Source organism: Salminus brasiliensis, chromosome 1 (assembly GCF_030463535.1).
Source record: "Salminus brasiliensis chromosome 1, fSalBra1.hap2, whole genome shotgun sequence".
In the NCBI taxonomy this organism is placed as follows: domain Eukaryota; kingdom Metazoa; phylum Chordata; class Actinopteri; order Characiformes; family Bryconidae; genus Salminus; species Salminus brasiliensis.
Window position 1 is genome coordinate 58,344,196 of NC_132878.1, and position 26,779 is coordinate 58,370,974.

Consider the following 26,779-nt stretch of genomic DNA (forward strand, 5'->3'; position numbering starts at 1 on the left):
CGTCCCTGTTTTCTAAAGTCATAAAACCATTCGGTATCCCTGCGGTCCACCATCAGCTCTTAACTGTTTTCCCATATGAACTCTGGATTTATGTCCGGAGAATGTATGTAGCTTACAGCTGGAGATTGTCCACTTCTCACTACTGGAAGAAGTCCATGTGGTTTAGGCAAGGGAGAGCACCTGGGTAGTGCATGCAGGTGGTACGACATAATGCAATAGTACTCTGCAGAAATAGCTTAGGATTTTGGTTTTACGCCACTCGCATGAGAAATGTCAACAACACAGCCAGTGTGAATTCTCCAGAAAATTACTCACTCTATTCATACACCCCGACATCACCCGGAATTTGTACTAGGAGGCTGGCAAGAGGTGGGGTTATGTCTGGTACAACTAATTCAGACATTTGCGTTCATACGCACAGCTCCATGTCTGAAAGGGGCTTCTGATTGCTGATCTATAGGCTAATAAATACGACCAAGCTAGAATTATATTATACTTGTAATGGTAGCTGAACAAGATAACCAAGGACAGCATCAGTTGAACACCATGGTTTTCTTTTGCTATCCTTAGTTAAATGAATAAATTAGTACATAAAACAGTCAGATTCGTTGACAGACACCTCAGATTCGTTGTAGTTTAAACCTCAATATCTTGCTCTACAAACCACTTCATCACTCTCTGTTAGAGGCAAGATTACAACAAATGCAGCAATGGTTAAATGTTTAATTTAGGCTGGACGGACCATAAAAGTGCTAAACCAGCACAATTGGAAAATAAAAGTATAATGAAGTTAATGCACACGTATCTGTAAATGTGGATTTGGGATAATTCTGTGTAAAGTGTGTATGAAACAGTTTGCCCTGAAGAGCATCTACATGCAGTGCAGGACCACTGTGTGGTTTGATTTCAAATATGACCGCAGTCACCAAGACCTGGCAGTTGGTCTTCATTCAGAGTTGAAGTCATTAGCAGCTTGACTGGCTGTGGATTTTGATAGCAGTTGCAGATACCAGCGATTCAGACATGGAGCAGTGGGGAATGTGAAATCTGGAGATAAGAAAAGCACATGAACTGGTCAGAAGGCCGGCTGACAGTGACGCATTACCTGTAGGCTAATGACACTGCTTGTTAATTTAGCTGCTGAACGATGGAAACTTCACGGCTCACTTCAAAGACTAGGCTATTTTGGTAGCTCGCTATCACACTATTTAATATAGAGCAAGGCACTTGTGGCTGTGTTACAGCGTGAAGACAAGAAATACCTGTCAAGCAGCGACGTGTGAAATAGAAACTTTTATAAACTTTAGCTAAGCCTCTGTCAGCGTCACTGCTGGCTAGAAAAACGACTGGCTCTTTTAACTTAACCTTGTGTGTGTGTGGAGTCTGGCAACTGACTTTTGGAAGTCCATTTATTAAATGCAGTTTGGTTAAATATTTAACCAGAAAGAGTTCATATCTATACATGAAACAACTACTTTTGACCTCCCCTTGTTCTGTGTGGAAACGGGGGGTGGGAATGGCATGGGTCAGTTGCGAATTAGACCATTAATTAGTTTTTTTGTAGCGTGCACTATTTTAAAACGGTACTACAGATTTGCTATGCATTGTAGTTAGAATGAACATGGCATTAGGAGAAGTCTGTGTGCGGTTAGAATGAACTCTCCTGTAGGAAAATAGGGAGCATATCTGTTTGAAGACTGCCTCACATTCTTGCCCCAGAATCCAGTATTCACAGTCAACCTACATTTAAAGTGAGGCTCAGCTTCTCAGACTGTAAGTGTGTGGGTGACACAGTCTCGGGAAAAAAAAAACTGTATTCCACCAACAGTTTCTATGCCTTAAAAACGTGGAAAGATATTACATTATATTATTACATTATGTTACAGTTATTAGACCCTCATTTTTATAATATAATAATATAATAAATAATATATATAATAGAATAGAATATATATAAACTATATATATATAATATTCTTAACGGGTATATTTGTGTCTACAGTCTATCACTTTTGAATTACAGAATGCATTTAAATACATAGAATATGCTTTACACCTACAAAGTTGCAATTCTGATTGATACTTCATTCACAAAGTACCATTATTGCAGGTGGAAAATGTATTTTCAATAATCTAACTGTGTTCAAATGGAATTTAATGTGGTTTGATAGGAAGAACAACATTTTGCTTCAATTTCAAGTCCTAAAACTTTGTGAAAATTTTTCATTTGTACTTTTTATCATTTCTTTGCTTGTTATTTCAGATGCAGATGAGTGAAGTTTGTGTAATCATGTTTTTTTTGGCATCTGTGATGACTGTGACATTCAAGGGTTAAGCTTTTAAACATTTAATCAAAATTCACTGCACAGACATGCAGACACACGCACACACACACAGAGACACCTCAGCAGTAGCCTCCACAGCCCAAGGGACATCAAATTAAGCCTACAACTTCCGCAAAAATGGTTGCCATAGCATCAGCACAAAGTAGATGCTAATTGGCTCTTTCTCAACTCCATCAGCTTGATTGGTTAAGAGGCCCAGAAAGAGTCTCCACAGGACCAATCGGATGTGCCAATCATCATGCATTTGAATAATTGTGGTCTTTATGAATGTACAGTGGGGAGAAAAGGGAAGCGTTGATTCCGTCTGATTGAATTCTGATGAAGCGTGTTAATAATATCCACGTTCATCAAAGATAAACATAAATGATAAATGATTGAATATATATGAATATAAACATATATTAAAGTATCAACACAGCTTTGCCTTTTAGTTTCCTAACTGTACTTTTGGCTCAAATTGATTTACTTATATTTTGCAAATTATGTATTGATTGAATTGCATCGTATTAAATTCAAAATGTTTGTTTATTGTGAAGCCATCAGCTCAGCATTTTTGTAATCTGCTATGTTACAACCATTATTGTCGACCCCAGTATTAGTAATAGAATGACGACCTACTTCAAAAAACCTAAAAAAAAATAGATGGGACCAGGTCACATACACTAGATGACGCACCGGACATACAAAGTTACCACACTCCCCAGTTTTAAGAGACAAGAGTAGTAAGGGAGCAAACCCCCTTACAGTAAAGCATTTACTAACAGAATGTACAGTTTACCACAACGGTAGAAACAGACTCCAGAGAGCATCAACAATAAAGGACATGTTCACCCAAACCAAAGCCTATCAATTACAAGACTAAAAGCAGGTATCTGACCCCCCCATGTCCTGCTGTTAAACCCCCATTAACTAACTAACTAACTAACATGTTCTATTAAAGATTTAGCGATATTAATATTTGTAATTATATAAGTAATTAGGTAATTGATTAGACACCTCAATTTGTACTACTAAAATACACTTTAGCCCATAACTCATCACAGTTAGCTCCATTATACTTACACAAACCCCTCCACGTTCCTCACACACACATGCAGAGTAATTGATGGCAGTCCTGCCTGAGCTCTGTCACGTTTGAGCAGGCAGTAGTGTGTGTGAGCGGCAGGAAGGAACAGGTGCCTCTGAAGCTGGCCCTGGACACCCAGCTCCCACCTGGCTAATGGAATTTGCTAATTAGGCAGTGGGGGAAGGAGGAGGAGGAGATGTGTGGTGTGGTGAGACTGGAGAAGGCATCGATGTGGAATTAGGCAGTGAATGACAGGCCTCATTTCTGCTTCTCAAGGGACAGACAGTGCGCTCAGGGCATGGACAGTGTGACGCCAGGCGATGAAAGTCTCCACACGCCTCCGCTCATGGCAAACACGGAACACTGCTTCTGCACTTATCCTTCTCTTCTTCTCTCGCTCTTTCACTTAGTCTTGTAGCAATGCAAGTGTCTTCTTTCATGTATTGTGCAGCCCTGTCTGCAACCTCAACTTCCCCCTTGTCTGGTAGACAAAAGGCTTTTTTATTATTAATTCATATTGTCTTTAATAGCCTCTTTATTCATTTTATCTAATGTTGCATGCCTAAATTGGCGTATCACGAGTTGGTCTGTCAAGACAGTCTCAGATCTAATAATCAAATATAGCAAATATAGCATATATATATATCTATGCTATATATATACACATATATATATACATATACATATATATATATATATATAGCATATAATGTTTATTAGCCGACATTGTTAATTAGGGATGTCTGATGTAAGACTGTTTTTAGAACATTTATATTCTTATATAATATGACGTCTTGAACTGTTTGTTTTGCATGGAAGACGACTAGGGTTAGGGTTAGGGCCATTTTGTAGTGTTTTTAATATTTTATAATACAGACTTGCCTGTCGGACTGCCCGTCATGATCATTCAGCTCACCTCTTACTTTAAAGCACTGCAGTGACATCACTTTATGTGTTATGTGTGTGAAGTGGTACATACTCTGAACTAATTTCTTTTGGGGGTTTTTGTCAACTAGTGATGTGCAGTAACAATACTTTTAGTTGTGAATGTGTTTTTATTTAGCACTGTTAGCCATTGCTTAATGCAGCCATTGCCTAAGTCTTAGACCCACTGCCCACCAATTAGCAAGCACTGCATACACACTTTTAAGAAATGTTGTTACCTGTTACTTGTTTTGAACACCATGTAAGCAATATATATGTATATTTAAGGGTTTTTTTTTGTCGATTACTGGTGTGAAATAACTGTTTTATAGTGGTTGAATGTGCTGTGATTTGGGTTTCTATAGAGTGTGTGTATTAGCATTAGCCTCCACTCGTTTTTGAACAAGCTCTTCAGTGCTGGTTTAAAAATAAAGAAAGATGTGCGGTTCTCCCGCTGGTAAAGGATATCATATAAAGAACAGATATCATGGTATGTTTTCTTGTTTTACTGTAAAATAGCTCCACACTGCAGACTCTTAAACTCTTTTATTTACCTTCTGAGAATGTCCTTACTGCTGCTGGCTGGGCGATAATGTCTGTTAATGGCACTCTGAACACCATGGTTAAAACAACAAATCAGAACTGGATTGGGGTTAAAATAGCCCACACCCGATCCATTAAAATACGCTTGGATCAGCCCCCATCCCTATCACTTACCATGCAGCGTACAGTGGAGAGATTCAAACTTTTCGATAAAACACTACTGACAGCCCCTTGTCAGCTGTACATGACCACAGCCCACAGTTCAGAGAGACGGCGGGTAGAGTGGCCAGTGCCCCATTTAATGAAGGCTTAAGTTGCTCCCCCATTTGGCTGTCGCCCACTGAATCCCTGTAAACATCACCACAGCCATGTCAAATTGTCAGATGATGTCATCACATATTCAAAAATCAACTTTTCCATGTGATCTGAGCAAATGATGCTTATTCAATGCTGTTTATTTTCCTCTGTTTTAAGCACATTTTTAAAAGGTTAGGATAGAAACCACGCCTATGTAGGTGAATGGAAAGCTCTTAATTTGTCGCTGGATTGGGAGTTTTTGACTGCATCACATCTTACGTTTTTCTTGGAAACATTTAGGAGTTCTTAAGAGAGATATCCTTGTCTAGTTTGCTGTGCATTGTAGTTTGTTTCTTAGGGGTAAGTTTTTTTTCTGGGTTCTGAGGGTTCTGCCTCTAAATGGTAAAACAGCAACCTGTGGTTGGTAAGTTTGTATGTCAATCTGATTGCCTGCTGCTTACGAAGTGAAACGGCAAAATGCACCAGACACTCAGACAACAGACAGAAGTCTGACTTGTGAGATTCAGGCTGACACAGCTAATTAGACTAATATAGTGACTGTTTTCTAGCTAAACACCAAAGCTTCGGCTCCAAAGATGAAAGACTTTGTGTTACCTTGTCATTGTTTGTCAAGTTTTAAAATGCAAAGCTTTTCAGATTGGCAGAATATTTCATATTAAATGTAATTGTATAACAAGAATAAATGAAGACCACATTTCATGGGCATATGTGCTACCTGTGGCTGTGGATGCTCCAGAGATTGATCTGTTCTTCATCACTCACACACCTCATTTACTTTGATGACACAGTGCAAAGGTCAAATGCTAATTGCTCTTTGGACTTCAGAGGTGAATTATCAGAGGTATCTTCAGAGGTATCCTCATTACAAGTAATGTGTATCAGTCCCCAGTTCTAATGCATGCTGAAGGACGATAAATGAGGCCCTCTCTGTAATCTCACCAGAAGCCCCATGAAGCAGCTGTGAGGAATATGAAGGCGGGCTGTCTGTGGTGTGTCAACACCTCTACTGTGTTCAGGAAACGCCATTCACTCTCTAATTACTCCCACCACTCCTTCTGTAATTACAGCATCTTAAAGCTGCCTTGTTCCTGCTGATTTCTGCATCCCACACTATTTTAAGAGTGCCGTTTTGATATTTGTATGCAATACATCTTTCTCGAGAAGACTTTTATTGCTGTGGTAATGCCCAAGCTCTTTTTCAATTAAGCGATGCACCAGTGCAGCAGATAAGGAGACAAAGGTGTTGTATTTTTCCATAAGAGAGCCCGTCAATGCTTTAAACTGTTGAGATTGTCCACAGGTTTTGGGATTATAGCCATTTTATCAGATTATCTAATCAAGAGAATATTTGTAGCAACACTTAATGTTACCTGACATAACAGCGTTTGCGTCTAAAAATAAACATCTCTCATTACAGGGATTTGCCTGCTATAAGGAGAGACAGGGGTTGTGAACAGGATTGCAGTAGCAAATTGGAAAGCCGGTGGTGATTGCATCTTGCTTGGTACATTTGGATTGTATGTATTAATAGCATGAGTCATTCTAGGTGATGCATTCAGAAAAATACATAATCAAGGCCTTCGGTTCCCAGACGCAAACAGAAGTCTCTCCAGTGACACTGAAGAGATAAATATGATGGCATATTCCCACTATGTTTAGTCCACCATCATGCCTACATCATACAGTAATGATTATTGCCTTTTATGGCCTGAAACCTTTTTTTGGAGAGCTCTCGTAGGACTACTTCAGTCTGTGAAACCTCTTGATGGGCTGAAGTTAGCAAATTAAAAAACACTGGTGTTACTGTTGCTCTTCCTAACCTTTCTGCTGGCCATAAAGTAGAGGAGGATAAGAGGTGAAGAGCAGGTTGTGGAGTATGAGTGAGCCATTGACAGTACTGTCATTATTGCACATTGTTGTTTTTATTATAGTACTATATAAACTGGTTTAAATTACTGAGGAGGTTCTAATGTGTGGAAATTGGCAGATATTTTTCGTGTTCATATCCATGTTAATGCTGATGCTGATACATAAACATTTCTGAAATGTCGAAATTGAGACTACATTAACCTGGATTAGCTTTATGAAGAAGAGTCATATCAGAACATTATGACCATAGTAGGAATAACCACCCAAGGCTTGGATGAGACACCATGGCATGGACTATATTAGGTGAGGGACGGTGTTCGTTATAGAGGTTAACTGCTCCACAGTGGCTTGTCAGTCTTAGTTTCCATATGGCGTCAGTGGCCCATGGATCACCTAGGGTTGCGAAGGGGTGGAAAATTTCCAATAAATTTCCAGTAAATTACCGGTAACTTTCCATGGGAACGTTGAATGGAAATTCCATGGAAATTTTGGTAACTATGGGGATTTATTGGAATTAATTGGATAATTTCACTATATTATATACTATCATCAATGTACCATTTTTTTGCCATAACGGTACAAACAATGACACATAGTTAGCTGCAAGCAGAACTTTATAAATGCTTAATTCTTTCATTGAACAATCATATAACACAAGTCCAAGCCTTGGTAAACTAGTCTCAAATAAAAGCTTTTGTGATTTACCAGATAGCGAGCAGCTGTGAGATTACACCTTGATTTAATAGTTGCTTAAATGTTTCAATGCTATTACTGTCAATAAAAATATGAAACATTTATTCACACTATTAGGTAGGTGCTCATATTATTCTGATAGAACCATTCCCTTTAGATATTTTCAGATATTGGCCACGTTTTTGTGTTTCCCCTGCTTTAAGTTGATTTGTTGGGCAGGTGTGCTGGGAGCAGGGAAAGCACTGTAAAATATGGGCCTCCAGGACTAGGGTTGGGGACCATTGTCCTACATAATAATTCCTTGACAGTATTGTTTCTTTTGTGTGTGTTTGCAGAACCTCATCCATTGCTGACCTCAGCTGTCTAGCCGTCCCGGACTCAACTCTAACATCTGTCTGGTAAGACTGTGTGTTTGAAATACTACAGCATTAATCTCAGGAACCCACAATCACTGACAATCTTGTGCAGCCTACGCAACATGACTGTGATTCTTAAGGGAAGTGTCTGCAGTACCTGGCATAAATAACCTGTCCAGCATCGATAAATACATGCTGGTGCCTGCCCACGGTGCAGTTTGTCACTTTACTTTTAGACCAAGCTTTTCTAGAGACACTGTTCAATGATTTTGTAGGATCAGAATAATATTAAATGATGTTAAAATGGCAGGTAGAACATCAGTTAAGCCAGTTATGTGAGCAAACTGCAAGAAAACAATGTGGTGGAAAATAACAGATGGACAGGTGCTCTTACTGTACACTGAAAATACTGTACAACTCAAATGTACACATTATTCTCACTTTAATAAAATTACTGCTGAAAGTACATAACCCTTTGATATATTATACATGTAAATGTGCATATTTGAATAATTTAAAATTAGGGTTCCTTGGTTTTAACTAGAGCTGGGCAATATGACAATATTTTATTGTATTGTGATAATTTGTGTTATCATGATAACAGTATGCTCCTCTAAGCATATGGAGGATACTGCTAGTGTTTAATAAACACTGATCAGCTGCAGGTTTCCTTACAAGCAGTGTAATTAGACTGTTTCAATTAGATGAAGTGCAGCAGATCTAGACTACAAATAGCTTTATTTAGTACAGGAGAGGATCTGAATAGTAGTTTATAAGAGTCTGTCGCTGCTGATGTTAAATACATCAGCAGCGACAGACTCTTATAAACTACTATTCAGATCCTGTGTGATTACATGTATTATGATAAATATCGTATATCGCAAAAAAAGTCCTTAAAAATCAAGATATAGTATTTTTACCATATCGCCCAGCCCTAGTTTTAACCCACATTACTTTGGAACCACTCAACCACTCTTTTTTTTCCCCACAGTTGTAGTTATGAATAATTTGGACTGCAGCATGTAATACTGGTTCAGCATCAGTTAATTTCAGTTCTCTGCACACAGTTCTCAGTTCTGTTTTTAACATTTGTTTGCGGAGGCTGACTCAGAATCTACTGTTGAGTAGAGCAGTGTTCTCCAACCATGCTCTGGCAGATCTACCTTCCTGTAGGCCTTTATCTCAAACTTCACCTGACCTCATCTGATCATCTGATTACTGCCTTCAGAAGTACTTCATTAACTGAATGAATGATGGATGTATTTGGGTTAGAGGAGGAAGTTGTAGGAAGAACATTGTTGACCACTGGACTAGAAATAAAGGGAGGTCAGCTATTCAAAATAATATACAATAGTGTTGTAGTGTCTACAGGAGTAGATCTGTTCTAGTACTTTTCTTTCACTACTAAGAAGACAGAACTGCAGACATCAGCAGGGGTTTTGCTAGGTGTGATCTTATGGAGCGTAAAGCAACTATATTTAATACTGTAACGTGTTACTGACTATGATATAAAGAAGTTTTAAAATTGGTGTGTAATAAACACATTTCCATCTTTATTTTGTCAATTCTGAATCATTTACTATACCATATTTCCATATAAGAATCTTTCAAAATGTCTGCATAATATAATCATTGAGATGTAAGCAAAGTTGTTCACATTAGTTGGAATGGGAATGGGACAGTGAAAGGAACCATGGTTGCGATATCTCATGCAAATATAACCGTTTAATTTACTATCCACCAATGAACCTGCACATGTCTTTTTGGATTTATAGGTCATTCGGATGATGGTGAAACAGTAGTAAATGTGACAAAAATACAGTTTGACTTGCCTTGCAGCACCCCACATGTATATCTTTCCACCATCAATGTGCTAAAAATACATTGAAGGTCGAAACTTAATCTTAGGGCTTTCTTTGGATGCTGGGCATCATATTTTTAACCATTTTGTATAATAACTCAAAACCTTTAGAGGCATCACGCTCTTTAGACATCTCACCACCACTGTGAACAATTGACTCAAAGGTTTCTATATAACATTATATTATATATAACATTTCACACCAAAGCGCTCTGCATGACTTTGCTTACATCGTAGCCTCAAGTCTATGTAGCAATTCAAGACGAATGGTAGAATTCCCCATTAGCATCACTTTATAGACATAGCAGAATCCTTTTACAAACTGTCTGTCTGTATTGATACCTAGTAAACATCAGCCATTAGAGTACGATCACTAAACAAAAGTACAAACAAATAGAAACACTAATATGCAAAGTTGCTTCATGGTTTGTGGTAACAATTGTGTGCTTGATGTGTCAACATGCTGAAGTTGATATTGATGTTATTGAGTGGCACCTTTATTTTATGAGTGCATTTGCACACTGTTATGCAACACTCACCTCCTGCCTGTGCCTTTCAGCCATCTAGATATCTAGACTGTATTTCACCCAGGCGCTGGTAAATGAGAATAATGAAATGTAGCTCCTGGGAGATGTGCAATGTTTTGGTGTAGTTTTTCTTCTGGGAAGAAAAACTCTCGAGTGAATAGGCCTCTATATACACTGGGATCCCATTTGGAGTGTAAAGTGCTACCAGGAGACGTGCACAGTAAGTCATCCTGCCTCAGCAAAGCAGAACACTGGCCATTACGGCCTGGCGGTCCCCTGGAATAAGGTTGCCATGGAGATGTATGGTGTCAGAGCAGAGCAACATCTGTGTGGTGTTTGTTTGTCAAGAAAGGTTTTCTCCCTCTAGTAAGATAAAAGGGAGGTTGGTGTGTGTGTGTGGGGGGGGGGGGCAGACAATCGAATGGAAAGGATTGCAGCTCAGCCCTGATGTACAATTCACATTTTTTTCCTTTTAAGTGTCTGGAACAGCACAGATCACTGCTTGTTCTCGTTCCCCTGTAATATACATATTAATTGCATATTAATTGCGGTCATCTTTTAAGTAGTTCACCGCCAGTGATCTTGACTAATTATGCTTATCTTTCTTTCTCTGAAAAGGCAAGCTTTACCCCTTGAGATACAAAAAAAAAATGCCCCATCTCATCTGATGGACTAACTCGCAGCAGTCATATCCCCAGATACCTACGGCTGTCACCTTTCAGAGAGCATTATGTAATCTTTATTCAAGCTGTGTTTTGGCCAAGCATGTTACTGTGCGTCATATCAGTGCACTGCAAGTCTGCTCTCTGGACAGTTTGGGGAATTATTTAACCCCTGCTGCCCTCTCCTGCCTGCCTGCCTCTGTATAAGGCAGTGTTCTATTTCGGTGAATCCTGAAAATATGCTCCCGGTTTCTTGTGTTGCCTTATCTGTAGAAGAGGTTAGAGGGGCAGAAGCTATAATTTGGTGAAGCATTTCATATAGGTACATATTTGGGCAGGGAGATAATTCAGGGGATTGCGGAGCTTTCGCTTTTGACTTGGTCTCACTTGTGCCTCTCTTGCCACCCCCCCCAAATGCTGTCTGTTTTTGTCTCTATCTATCCATCTAGCCTTCGTCTTCTTCATAAATGCTCATTCAACCCGGAAACGAAGGAAAGAAATGGGATAAACCTGCAACAGGCCGTAACATTCCAAGCTATTATTAGCTGCCACAATAATATTCACTCCCAATATTGCAGTCTCCTCATGTCGTAGCCAAAGGGCAGCGGATCCGGAGACTATCTCTCCCGTAATTAATCCCCTCAGCTGGAATTCTTATTTTGCTAGGCTGTTTCGGTACAATTTTGGGGGTGAGCAGGGAACTCTTGACAGTTGTCCCTGCTCTCTCTTTCAACTTTTGACCATGTTTGGGCAAACCCAAATGGGCAGAACCCAAGACTGTGAGTGTGAATTGGACCGAGGTGATCCTTTGCCCTGCTAATCTACAGCAAAACACACTGTCTGCCAACTGGTTCAGCAAATATACCCTGCACTCAAATGCAGTCCTGCACACAGGCTCTGCTCAAACCATTCAAGCAGTGGTGGAGGTCACTAGCTATAAGTATAATGTCCTTGTGATTTTCATTATGATAGTAATTCCTTTTTTGTTTTTTTTCCAATAGGGATAAACACCTCTGTGACAAACATTAACCTTGCATATTTTGGTGTTGTTCCCAGATCTGACTAATCAGCTAATTGAAGTCCTTTTGGAATTCTCCTGGATCCTCCTGGACCAAGTTTAATAAACATTTAAAATAAAATGTAAAATGAAAAGTAAAGCAGTGTTGTCTAATATGTCTGGATTTCCCACATACCCAACCTGCCGCAACCAACAGCTCTTACAAATGGCACATAAAAGGGGTCAGGCTTGTCCTTCAAAACCTTCTAGCCCATGGCCAATGTTTCATAACAAGGTTACCTAAAGTCCTACAAAAGTAATCCTCAAAGGCCTTCAAAATTGTGCCCTGACCTCCATATCATCTGCACCAGGCAGTCTTCTCTGCCATACGCTCGCTGGTGTGCTTTCTAAATATTACAGATTACAAGGCTGATAGGGCTATACCCACCCCCACTCTCACTGCTTCTTCTCTCTCTCTGCTAAAAGCCAGTTCCTTCAGTCCTGCTGGCCCAATGTGGAAGGTGTGATCACTGTGAAATCAGCTGATCAACTCATTACCTAAAGAGACACTGGCCAGCAAACGTTCTGTGTTTCCAAACAAAAAACTTTCATATTTGCTTTATAGGTAAGAGGTAAAAGCTTTTGTTAACTGCTATTTAGTAATACTTAAGATACACTGATCAGTCATGACATTACTTATCTTGCAAATGAATCGTTCATTCTTGACGTTGATGTGGTGAAAGCAGGGAAATGGGCAAGCATAAGAATCTGAACCACTTTAATAAGGGTCAGTTTGTAATGGCTAGATGACTGGGTCAGAACATCTCCAAAACTGCAGGTATTGTAGGGCATTTCCAGTGTGCAGTGATTAATTCCATATAAAATGTGCTCAAAGAAGGACAACAGGAGAACTAGCGATGTAATGTATAGAGGCTCTACCTTAAAACTCACAGTACTTAAAGCATCTGCTATTAATTTCTTGGAGATCTTCTCTTGTGGAGTCCATGCCTCAACTAGTTGGAGCTGTTTTTTTTGCATGTGTTGTTTTTTTTATATCATGTAATGGGTAATCGGGGTATAATTTTATCATGTTCATCAAAGTGTGCAATGAACTACGACTGTCAAGCTGTTCAAAAATTGGCCAGAGTTTTTCTGACGGCTTTACCGGTTTTGTAATATTTGAGTTTATAGCGCCCTGGAGTGACAACAATAGAGATGCTATTCAAGAGGCTTGTTACACACTAAGGTGCATTACTCAGTAACTACTGGGACTTCTTCTGTACAAACTGTTTTTTCTTTTTTGTAATAGAATAGGAGGTAGTAGAAGCTTGTTATAACACTTTTGGCTCGATGGCTGGCCCTAGGCTGTGTAAAGGGGTTAATGTACAAAGGCTACGTAATGTTGCTTTAACTTTAATAATGCAAACATATGCTCTGATGCCATGCTAACATATTGTACACAGAAAATTCTGCATATCTTTACCACCCAGAGCCACTGTAAACCGACATGCCAAAAAGGATAAAACAGTTACTTATTTTAAAGCTAAGTGTCCCCAAACATTTGACAGACAGTATAAACACTACAGTATGAGAGTTTTTCAGTCTGTACATGGTGCCCCCAAGCAACTTCAGTATGTCAGAAAACGAAACTGTGTTTCACAGCCTACCTACTAAAGATTCATGACTGACATCTCTGCACAACGGAATGAGACGTCATATAGTGCATGAAGTACTGTGTGTTGAGCATACATCAGCACTGTTTACACAGCCCCATCTCCACTGTAATTCCCACCCCTCGTCTCTCTTTAGCACGTTCCGTCTGAAGACACCCCCCTCTAGGTGAGGAGAGACTGCGTTAGCCTGAGGGATGAGTGAAGCCTCACATGACTAAGTTAAACAGTGGACAGCTGGAACAAGGACTAATGGTTGAAGAGGGGATTTTGACCGCTCCCTTCCCTTCTGTTTGATTTGCAGAAGCGTTTTGTGTACTTGCCGGCTCCTGGCTTTCCTCACACGTTTCTCGCGGCTGTAAGACTGACTTAGCCCGCCCGCACGATGCCAGTGCTGATGGCTGTGGCACACATGGTTTGTGGAAGCTCCGGAAGCTGATACAGTAGAGATCTCCAGATCTCCAACCATGCAAAACACTGTTTACTGAAACTGCTTCCACAGTGCTACTGGCAGCCATCTTTCAATATCTGATACTCTCTCGCTCACATGCACTCTCTCTCTCTTTCTCTCTCTCTCTCTCTCTCTCTCTCTCTCTTGCTCTCTTTGATTGAGCAGAAGCCAGTAATTGGGGCATTGATTGGAGAGACGTTTATACAGGCAATGCTAAAGGCCTTTTTGAGTTTGAAGAGTGAAACGTTTTGAGCGCAACTGTCCTGGTTTGCTCTCGCAGTTTACTTTCATAGCCACGCCACCGGTCACAGGTTTCATGATATCATGGCGTGTTTCTTTGTTTTTTCCCCCACAGGGGGAAAAAACGCCACTGTGATATTCTAGGAAAACATTAACCTTAAGTTAATGTGGTTGAAGCTAATGCAATTTACCTCTAATGTCATTTAACAATGTAATTTCAAACAGTGGTCTAACTGAATTAATTCATCATACTGTGCATCTTGCTGCATGACTCATTACTGCTTTGTTTCACTTCAAACACAGGGGGTTGGGAGGGAGGGAAGGGGGGGCGGTTGTGTTTGCCTGGGCTTTGTGTACACAGGTACGTCCTACTTAGATTACAAGGCCACAAAGGGAACAGCACAGGGTCTGTTATTTGAATATTTCCTTTTTTGCTATAATATTGCCCTCTACCCAGTGTATATGGAGTCTGAGATACTATAGGAATTAAGGTAGCTTGTTTTAGAGGAAGCAGAGGAAGCCCTAATACAATTATATCATCACACTGCATGTAGGCCTTTTTACACTTAACATCCATGACCTTCTAACCATTCTCACCATCAACCTAATTTGTATTGAAGAGGCATGTGCGTGTGTATGTAGGGGTTTGTGTGTGTTTTAGAACAGGTTACAGCTGTAAAAGTAAGGATGTTTAACCTTGCAGACAAGGAAGCTGAAGGTGTGTTTTGTTTGCAGTGTTCAGAGGCTCATATACACACACACACATAGCTGTCAGTGTGCCTAACTGACCTCTCATGAATGGAGAGCTCAAGGCACACTAGCACTGTTGACTTGTGCTCTGCAGCCCGAAGCAACGCCACAGAGTCAAGCACAGCACGTCTCTCTTTCAGCCTGGAGACGCTCAGCAGCAAGATTAAGGTGCTTTTGCGGTAGAGCTGAGTGTCTTGCAGGGGCACAGATCTGTTGAATAGCTTCTTTTATGCGAAGAGGCCACGAGGGCCGTTTACAAGGATGGTGTCTAAAAACTGCAGAAGCCTACACTATGTCTGTGAACGGCTGTTTGGTTCGACAGAAAATGACAGTTTTGAGCAAAGTTTTGATGCCAGTCAAGATAACCAGTAATGATTTATAGGCTTTCTCAAGCTTTCTTTCCAGTTCCACTCCTGGCTATAACATGGTGCTACCAGTGGGTGGAAGATGGGTGAAGGTTAGCACATGCTTCCTCAAAGACACATGAAACCAGCCACCATATCTTTTTTCGAACTGACGCTAATGCTAACATTATTAGACAGCTGCGCGCGGTTGGAGGAGATCGCTAATGGCCAATTCTGTGGCGTCAGCTAACAGACCCCTGCACTGACTTGCATCACACTGAGTGATTGGGAGAAGCAGGCAACGGAGATAGGTCAGTTGTGCTGTTTGGGACAGGCCACAGAAGACTTTGGCATCACCAGATATCAGACTCGTAATCTTCTGATGATGGGGCCAACACTCTTATGCTCAGAGTCTTTCAGTGATTCATTATTAATATAAGTTATTAATACAAATATTTGTAAAATTTGTATTTGTTGGTAAATGCATTTATTAAAGCGATAGAGCGTAAGGGTTCAGAGGATTTAGAGACCTCTCTGGTGAAAATGTGTAATGGTTAGCATGAGTCCAGTAACTATATAGAGCACACACTCAGTCAGGTGGTCGTATAGGTTGTGTTTACAAAACGAAAGCAAAGATAGCACTTGAAATTGTCGGAGGTCGCTGACTAGCTAAGCGGCAACAGCATAAGCAAGCTAACCAGCTAGGTTGTTGTACAGGTAATGTAACTGTACGGTACTACACTGTAACACAGCTACACATAAAATCCACAGCAGTGATAGCCTGACTGCCTGTTCTAGTAGCTAGTCATACAAAAATAGAATATCTTACTCTGCGAGAAAAAAGCTAACTCGTCACTTTTAAGTCTTTTTAGCTCATGGAGCTCTCAAGTCAAGCCAGTGTTTATCCTGGTTTTAGCGAGGGCTCTGTTGCACTCTTATTTGGCTTTCCAGCTCTCTTCAGTAGTAATTCTACATTTCTTTGGTTTGGTTCAGTAGGTGAATGAGCAGGTGAACACTGAGTTCGCCGTTCTGATATCTCAATGTCTATAGTAGCTCTTGTATCATTAGCGGTGCTGTGATTGCTTAGGTAACCAGCAAACTGTGCCGGATGGCTGTGCATGTGACACAAGTACATTAAAACGTGTGACGTGGCCAGAAAAAGTCCTGTGAAAACCTACCAGACCATTCCTAGGTTAATATTTCATTCCTAGGTTTTTTCAATGAGTGTATCGGTTCCGCCTCTTTATCTGTTCATGTATATGTGGATAAACACCTACATAAACACCCACATGCCGAGGCATAGCCCTTGCAAGACCTCTGGAGGTGGCCTGTGGTATGTTGACCAATACATTAGCAGCAGGCCCTGTAGGTCTTGTTGATCCAGCACATCCCACAGATACTCAATCTTATTCAAATCTGGGGAGGCAACAGGCCAAAATTGAACTCTGTCATGTTTGTCAAATCATTCCCAAATAATTCCTGCAGTGAGGCCGGACACATTATCCTGCTAAGGCCAATAGGGAATACCATTCCCATGGAGAGGTGTACCTGGTCTTCAACAATGTCTAGGTAGTCGCCTGACATCTAGAGCATCACACTCCCCCACAGGCTTGTCTTCCTCCCAAAGTGCATCCTGAAATCCCTACTTCCCCAGGTAATTGGCACACATGTACCCAACCATCTACATGATGTAGAAGAAAATAGGACTCATCAGACCAGGTCATCCTCTTCCATTGCTCCTCGGCCCAGTTCTGACATTTTGGCTCATCAGAATATACTGGAGTATGCTTTCTGGAGTATGCTTTTCAGCTGTGAGCATTTTCAGCTTCAGTATTACGATATTTATGTAGCATTTTTGTTACATACAGAGGGAGTCACAACTTTACAGAAATTCAAGCATAAATGATTTCATCCATTTGTAATTTGTGTGACATCTCCACATCGCCACAGTGGGAACCAGAAACCTGTTTCATTTCCTCCAGGATATGAGGATGTAATCCTCGAGTGTTTCAGACATGCTAGTTATGGAGTGGAGCTGCATTTTTGCCTGTGAGGATCTGGTCTGAGGTCCCTGGGCACCCCCTCTGCAGCTGAGCCTTTCACTCACTCGTTTGAGAGACATGAGGATGAATCCAGGGAGGAATGGCTTTTACCCTAGTGGCTGCTTTTAAATGGCGAATACCAGGGGACTGCTCTGCTTGCTTTCACCAAGCTACATTAGAGGAAATAATATCCTTCAAACAAAAAGATTAGTCTGCCATACTCAAAACGTACACTCTGCTTCCTACATCTGGATTGCCTTGTGTTATTGGATATTATCGTGTTAGGCTGCGAGATTAGATCACTCACGAAGCGGATGCTTCCCCTGAGCCTTTTTTTCTTGAATATTGAGGAGAATATATTGAACTTGTCGTCATAAATGTTCGGCTTGCTCAGAACAATAACTGTCTTCGACTGAATATCAGCAGCTGTGGGGAATGTTCAGTATGTTCTGCGGAACATTTGGTTTCTGCTTTCCTGTCTGTCTGAGAGCCACAAGAAGCTTTTCCCAGTGTTCCCCCGTGGGGTGCCGCACATACTAATGGCAGTGTGTGGTAAAGGCCATCCTGCAGCTCTTTCTCTAACTCTTTCTACTTTTTACTCTCACTCAAAGGCCATTCCCTTTCTTGCTCTCTCTGAATTTGAACTTTACAGTTGGTACAGTGGTACATGTCTACATGTTCTTCTGGCATTTGCCAAACCAAGACTCATCCTTCAGACTGCCTGATAGGGGCAGTCACTCCACAGAACACACGTTTTCAATGCCAAAACACAAAGCCCCCACTGCAGTTTTAGTGCTTATATCAATGCCCCTCTTGTTTGTTCACTGCACGGATGGGTTAAAGACGGAGGCCAAATTACATCTGTGTCCAACACAAAATGGTAAATATGGTTGTTGTGTCTTGTCTGTAATCTTACGTGGTCTTCTACTTAGTGAGGGAGTTGCTGTGGTCCCTAAACGCTTCCAGTGTTTGTCAATAATACCACTCACAATTGATGGTGAAATATCTAGGAGGAAAGACATTTCACCAGCTGGCTTGTTGTGACTATGGCATCCTGTTACAGTACAACGCTGGAATTCAGTGAGCTCTTTAGAATTACACATTCTTTCACTAATGTGTGGTTAGGTGTGTGGCAATGGGACTGAATAAAACACCAGAATTCAATAATTATTTTCCAATCCTTCTGTTACTATATAGTGTATGTACATATGTATGCAAGTATGTATGTATACACATGTATGTTTTCTTTTCTGATGACTGTTCTAGGAAGGCCATATATGTGCTTTTTGAAGGTCATTTGTGGTCAACCAGGTTTCGATTTGCCATTCTAGTCATCCTACAATCCTACAAGTGCTACGCAGATGTTTAGATGAGCCAATGGCTGCTGATTGTTGGGTCAGAGTCTTTGTAAAGCTATTAAATGTAGATCACCTGGCCCTTTCTAATAATGTCTTTGAACAAGCTACCTCAGTAAAAGTAATCTGAGAGCTCAAGTCATATTGGATGCCAAAACTTTTGCACACCTCTATATTTTGTTGTACACTATGTCTCTCTGGGTAGCTTGTGTGTGAGTGGGTGAGATCTGTGAGGATTCTCTTCAGTCTGCTGCTTTATTGTGCTCATCAACGAGAAGCTATTGATCGAAAGCAAGCCCTCCTTCCGCTAAGCTCTGAATCAGATGCGACGTGCCTCGCTGTCGTCCCTGTGCGTCAGATATACCTGTGCTGTCTTGCCATCCATTAGAGGAGAGGCTCTGTTGCCATGTAATACCCAAAGGCAACCTGTTGAAGGAGCCAAGAGTCTGTTTTGGCGCCCGTGATGATTATGGGACTGAAAGAGGCAAATCAAGATTTTTCAGGAGGGAATTTTGAACACAGAAGAACATCTGCTGCCAGAGCTAAGAGCTCTGAAGTCTGCCATGGGCTTCCTTATGTAAGTTAGCAATGTTTTTGCTACAGAGCTTTCTAGCAAGGTACTTATAAGGATGTGTTTAGTTTAGAGTTCCACACAGGCCCAGTATTCAAGGTGTTGCAGTGCAGTGGGTAAAGTGATGGAATGGAAATGACTTGACCTCTGTCTAGAATGTGGAAAATCAGTTTATTCAATGTAATGGTTAATGCAGTTAATGACTACTTTCTAAGTTCGTTTTAAAAGAGCTCTTGCAGGTGCTCAACAAACCAGGTGGCTCAAACATGCCTAATAATGGAAATCTTTCAGCCTTAAAACTATCTTAGTTGGAGTGTGGACTGTCAGCAGTCTGCCAGGTTGGGATTCATCCTGTTGTATTCATTGCTTGAATATTTCTAGTCATTCTAATTTTGGCTAAGAGTAAAGCTGCATGATTAATTGTGTTTTTGTTGCTCTTGCGAGATGAGTTTCTGCAATAAACACAGCATTAAGAGCTGCGATGGCTGAATGAATCAAATTATATTAAGACAGTGCAGTACGAGAGTGACGTAATTACATTGTCGGAACAGCAGGTTAGATGTTGTACGTGCTTCTTGGCACTGGGTTTGAAAGCTGCTCTCCCACATGAAGAACATCTAATCATATACAAATCTACTCTGTCCCTAACTAGCTCTTAAAGTACTTCAGGCGTGATGATGATTGTTCTCATGCTCAGAGATGTATGTATGGAACATTTACGTTTACGGCATTTAACTGACACACTTATCCAAAGCAACTTACAAGGTAACTCTTATTACAGTGGTGGGCCAATGTAGTGTTAGGAGACTTGACCAAGGACTTGGGCAGTTGGTGTAGCGTAGCAAAGTCATCAGACCTGGAATCGTACCCCAGTCTTGCACATGGTATGGTAGCTCACCGGCTGGTAGTGGTGATATCTGTTGCGCTACATCAACCACAAGCAGTACTGGCTACTGTCGCAACACACTTACATGACCATAAGGAGCTTTTAAAGGAATTCAGTATAGCTACATTAATTTTTTTTGGTTTTGATAGGCATATTAAAACAAGAAAGTTCTGTGCTTATATAGAAAACATAGTTAGCAACAAGTAATTTATTGCATTACTTTTATTTAGCACTTTGCACATTATTGAATGATGCTCTCCCATAGAAAAAAATAGACTCATCAACAGTCCCAGAGAGCATATGGGTAGATCGCTCTCTCTGTCCCCTCAGTGTGATGCTGGCCAATAACATTGCATCATGGGCAGTTTGAAAAGGGCAAGTGGCCACTTCACATTACATGTTATGGGGAGGGGGGGGGGTAATAATGAGTGGACTGGGTAATTCTGCATCCAATATTGGGTATGACAATTAAAAAAAAAAAGAATATATATATTTTATCGATATCAACAGAAATGAAAAAAAAAAAACATCACGACCTGCAAGACCTTAGTTCTATACTCTTGTTAAGTGGAAACTACGAAATGCTACATTTGAGAGACAAACCCAGTGAGAGAGACACTATTGTTATGATCATACTTTTATATAATTATACTCATATCATTTATTGCACACATTCTGTTCTGTATGTCCATGTCTTGCAGTAGTATTGTTTTAAGGTGAATACAAAAACCTGCAGTGTTATAAATGAGTGACTCTCGACTAAGCAGTTGTAAGACGATTGTTAACAAAAGCTACGCAGGACTGTATCTTTGTAAATACCTTAAAAAACTCCAATGTTTTTACATGTCACCAGAATCTAAATGTGAGTGGTACAATGGGTATATGATGTGCATTATATGTGGTTTTACTCATTTTGTTTGTCATTTTTTCATTCTAATGTACAAACAAAAATGTGGTATCGACAGAAAGCTTTTAAAATAATTTCACTACCTTAAAATAATTAAAAGAACTAATCAGTAATTATCAAATCAGACCATTTTTTTGCTATTCCTGCTCATTTGCTGAACGTTGGTCTTTCTGTATGACAGGTCTGCAAGCAGCCATGACGAAGTCATATGAATTCAACTGGCAGAAGCATGTCCCTGACTTCCTGCAGAAAGGTGCCGTCTTTGACAGACTTGATGAGGTAAATCTTCAGTCATTTGCACATAGCTCATTGACTGTTCACAAAGCATAGAGCTTAAACTCTCATTTCTGACAGTACATACCAGATGAGTTCTTTTACAGCCATTCTAATGGTGAATTTTTCATATTTTCGAATCGTTCCTTCTGTGAAACAAACTACTTTATATGGATTGCCTGAAGGTCACTAACTCTTTACCACACATCCCGAAAACCCTACCTCAAATCCTGTTATTGTGAAGCGTAGGCCAAAGCCTTTCTCTTAGTTGTTATGGAGCGAAAGGCTCTGCATTGATCATTTGCACTCTGGGGCATTAAAAGCCTCATTGAATGTCTCTGTCACTCTCAGAAGCATCTAGACATGAGGCGAGCGTCCCCAGGGACGGGTTCTGCTTGTGTCCTCTTACCCCCCCCCACACACACACTATCCTCTGGCCTTTCTTTATTTCCCCATGTAACTCAATCAGACCACTTAAATGGGCTGAAATGGGAAAGGGCGGTGCTTTTGCGCTACCCGAAGGACAAGAGCAGTGTAAACATCTAGAGAGACATTTGTCTGATGAGCAAGAGCTTCCAGCTCAACCTTTTCATGTCCTCCTTATAGCCGAGGATGCCTCCTCTCTTAGCTAATGTGATTCAAGCAGGCAGGCCTTTCGCTGGGGCAGCATTATCAAAGTGAATTTCTGATTTGGCTTTAAGAAGCAGATTATGTCTCTTGTTGCAAGTGTGTAAAAACCAGAAAAGAGACAGAGAGACTTATTTAGCAACATCTGAAGCAGAGTAGCACCAAGCAGAAATGTTTCTTTGCTTTTCAATCATGTACAGCATTAAAACTATCATTAACCCTGTGCAGAGGAGTTATCATAACATATATAACACCTTTTATGCTCAAGGGGCCAGCCACACATGCTCGGAACCAGCTCTGTAAGCATGTAAGCTCAGACATCCATCATTTACAGGTGCATAATTACATGCTGAGTTAAGTGGCACCTTGAGCAGAGCCAACATACCGATCAGAGACTGTGTGGTTCAATTGCTGTATGATCATGCAGTCGGACAGCAAACCCACCGTACAGAACTTAATAACATACTGCTGTAAGAAAACTTTGTAGGTCTCCATGCAGTCACTTTCTTGTTTAGTTTGTGTCATAGACTGTTACTTTAAGTAAGAAAAAATAAGAACAGGAATATATAGCACACTTCATTATTTACTGTTACTCTAGTTGACCCTCTGAAACCAAACATCTCACATTCATTCAGAGACTTTAGCAATGGTCTCTTTAACTTGTTTAAATCTTTCTCCAGAGGAATTGAAACATGTGCATGTTAACGGTGATCATAGTGGCTATGGATCAGTGTGTAGAATCACTTTCTGTAAGTTTTATGTGTTTTCATTTACTATATAAAAATATGCATGAGGCTTCCTTTATTGTTGGATGCACTGCATTTTTTTAGAGCACAAATTAGATTAACCAGTTCTTATTATTGTCTATTTAGAGTAATGTAACCTAAATGTTCATGTTTGCAGGTTTAAAAAAGATTTTTTCCCCCTATGTTGTGTTCTTTACATTTCAAATAATTGCAAAAAAGACATTTGGAAATCAATTTATTTATGGAGAAAAAACTAATTCAATTAAGCTCAAACCCGAGCTGCACTTTCCCCAAGTAGCGCTTGCACGAGCGACGCTTTTCCCAAGTGGCACTTGCCCAAGTGATGCTTTCCCAGAGCGGCACTTGTCAGAGTGGCGCTTTTCCTGAGTGGCACTTGCCCGAGCGGTATTTTCCCTGAACTACGCCAAAAAGAATACAATTTTTCATTCTAGGCCACCTTTAAAGTTTTTTTTTACATGGATACTTAATCTCTTGGTTATCTTTTAGAGGTGCCGATATCACTGAACTTTCCATCGCAGATTTAGAAAGTACACAGGCCAAACAGTAATTTTGTGTTTTTATAATGTTTTTTAAATGTTTCCCTTGACTATTTTTTTTTTTAAAGCTACTTGTTTTTCCCACCAACAATGCCAGCCAGCACCTGTGCTTAACAGTATGTTAACTCTTACAGTTAAATGTTATTGTTAAATGCAAATACCTACTTGGTGTTCTTTCATGTAACTTTTTATTGTAAAATAAACTTGGTTTGATTTTTCATGAAATGTCCACATAAAGGACAGCTGAAGTTTGACGCTTTTCTAATAACATAAAAATGAATGATGACAGGGATGATATCTTGAAATGAATGAAATCCCAGTAAATTGTAGGAGAATAATGAGCGTTGTGCAATCTCATTAACCGAATTGCCCTGCAGGGTACATGTCTCTTGATTAACCTCACAGATGCCTAGCCCTGGAACGAGGGTGTAAATAAGAAAAGGGCCTGGTGGAGAACAGTTACGTCTCATCCTGTCTCCGCAGAGCAGCAGACGGTGGAGCCGGACTCCATCTTGGCTCTGGCCACTGCCTTAAAGGCCATTCGCAGTGTGCTCATTATCCCTGCTCATGGGTGGCCACTCGCATTAATGACACTCAAGTTTATTAGCGCCTCGGCCATTAACATTTTCGAGTAATCCTTGTGTGTTACACACGCTACCCGTTTTTATCTGCAAAGCGAATAGGTTCACCTAGAGCCGTGACACAGGCGACTGACTGCCTGGCGTCCTCAGAGCGCCGTGAGCATTAGCTGGAGTGGAATCACAAAGAGGCTCGGAGCCTGTGAAGTGGCTGGGCGCTGAGGGAGGAGGACGTGAACGGAGAACTGGATTCATTTTCTCTCCACCTCACTTCAGCACAGAAGACCACTGCTGGCACAGGCTCATCTAATTGGCTTTACTTCTGGAGGAATATTCCGAAGTGTGGGCGCAGGGGCCATTTTTTTCCCTTTCTTTTCTCTGACTCACTCACTATATACCTCAGAGAAAAGAAACATCCCCTCCTCCCTCCCTCTCCGTCTTTCTGTTCTTTTTACTGAAGTAATTAAAAGGCTAATATCTGTCAGCTGCACAATCCATCCTTCCTTGCTGGCGCCATTCGCTATCTCCAGAAAAATAAAAAAGCTCTCACTCTTGCCCTTGGGGGGTGGGGGGATCCCATTCAGGACAGCCAGTCTGAGGTGTTAAGTGCAATTGCACATACAACCTTCAGTTTGAGCCCTGCAAGTCCTAAATGGAGATGGACACAGCTAACATGTTCCTTAAGACATAAAATCTCAAAGTACCAATTTAAAAAATCTACACTGAATGACCAAAGGTTTGTGTCCACCTGCTCATTCAATGTTTCTTCCAAAAAAAAAATGAGGAACTCTACCCTTCTGGGAAGGCTTTCCTATAGATTACATTTGATTGTGTTTGACCACAGGATCATTAGTGAGGTCAGGTATTGATGTTGGAAGATTAGTTCTGGCTCTCAAATGCTTCTTTAACTCCACAGCCCAGTGTTGATGGCTTTATACCGATACCTGTCATTGGGCAGGGTAGCGGTGCTCATGTGCAGCTACACATTGCCAATATAATAGTACACCCTATTCTGTTTTTTTGTGCTTTGCTATGAAGATTATACAAGCTATCTGCACCTGTGTCAGCAATGGTTGCACCTCAAAGAAGCTAAATTCACTCATTAAAGGGGACGTCCACAAACCTTTGATGACTCACTTCACTTAACATGGCTTTTGTTTATGGGAAAGTCCCCCATTTATCCTTCAAATAACACAGCCAGTTGGCTATAAATTATGAAAATGTTCAAATGTAAATGTAAATTTCATTTAAATATATGTTTGGCTTTCAGGTTCAGGATTTATAGATCTGAAATAGATCTTTTGACATTCATCGATGTAGGAGCTTGGGCTTGGGTTTCCTAAATGACTTCTGCTGAGCCTTAGTTAAAGGAAAATTTAGGAACATTTGTGAGCAGTCCCGGCTGGACAAAACCAAGAAATCGCCCAAGAAATTACCAATTACCGTAATTTGAAAGCAGCTTACAGCAATGTTGAGTATATGCCTAAAAACCATGAGAAGAAGCAGAATACAAAGTTGTGATTATAGTTTGCACTCAGTTAATGAAGCCACTAACAGAAAGTGTTGACAATGAACACTGTATATTTATAAGAAATAAAGAAAACTCATCCATTACACTTATCTGATCATTGTGATTTAACTGAACCCCTCTGAATTTCACACTTGATGCAGTAGCATAAACAGTCAGGCATTACAATGTTCACAACCAATTATGTAAAATGAATGTCCGTATGTCTATTGTTTACACAAGTTCACACACAATAACTTACCATACATTGCTTTCTTACTTACTTCTTATTGGTTGTGTGTATATTAAAACACTGCGAACAACATCTGACATGCAGCCCTCCCTTCAGGTATTACAGGGTTTGTAATGACTACATTAGGATGTCCTATCCATCTTTTGAGAATTACGTAATGGGAAGGTCGCTAGCCAGCCACTGGGCAGAACTAGGTTAAGAGGGTCAAGACTGTTAGTCATTGGTTACCTCCATGACACTTTAAAAATCTGGACCTTAGCCCCAGTTTTCAGTTTAGCGTGTGAAATGCTGACGTAGGCACACATTACGAAAATGCACAGCAATTCTATGTCAAATTTTCTTTAGAATTAATTCATCTTTCTTTTGAATTAATGCAGAACATTATTGCAGTTAAAAAGTAACAATAATTTATTTTTCTCAAAATAAGGCATTTATCTCTTCTGTTCTAGTTAAAGAACAGAAAATTGGTTCCAGACAGTGCAGAAATGTGTTCAGATGCAGTAGCAAACCTGATTTAACTTGGCCAGGTGCTAGATCCTAGTGCTAGTACATTTAGTGCTAGTATTAATTGCAAAATACAAATTAGAGATTTGTGAATTGATAAACAAACACTGGGACACATCACTACTTTTTGTATATGCATATTGTGTTTTTTTTTCTGAGCTAGCAAATACTTACTGCCCAATTAAAGAGCCAGATACTTTTGCTCAGCTTTACATATATAATATTAACTGTATCACATAAGCAGGCAGATTCTTCAGCAAAGTTACACTTTTTGAAACAATTTACCACTGCACAATAAATAGTTTTTAATATGAAAATGACAGTGACTGGATAATGCAGTCTATGATGAGGCTTGAT

At 40.3% G+C, this 26,779-nt stretch overlaps 1 protein-coding gene across 2 annotated transcripts in view; it reads left to right on the top strand.

Moving 5' to 3' along the window:
- LOC140559725 (1-phosphatidylinositol 4,5-bisphosphate phosphodiesterase beta-4-like) overlaps positions 1 to 26,779 on the top strand; it is an 80,264-nt gene that overhangs the window by 7,603 nt on the left and 45,882 nt on the right. For both annotated transcript variants that reach the window (XM_072683326.1, XM_072683334.1), the window contains exons 3-4: positions 8,094 to 8,156; positions 21,559 to 21,656. In XM_072683326.1, the coding sequence (XP_072539427.1) occupies positions 21,573 to 21,656 (84 nt within the window). In that variant the 5' untranslated portion in view covers positions 8,094 to 8,156; positions 21,559 to 21,572. The remainder of the gene's footprint in view (positions 1 to 8,093; positions 8,157 to 21,558; positions 21,657 to 26,779) is intronic.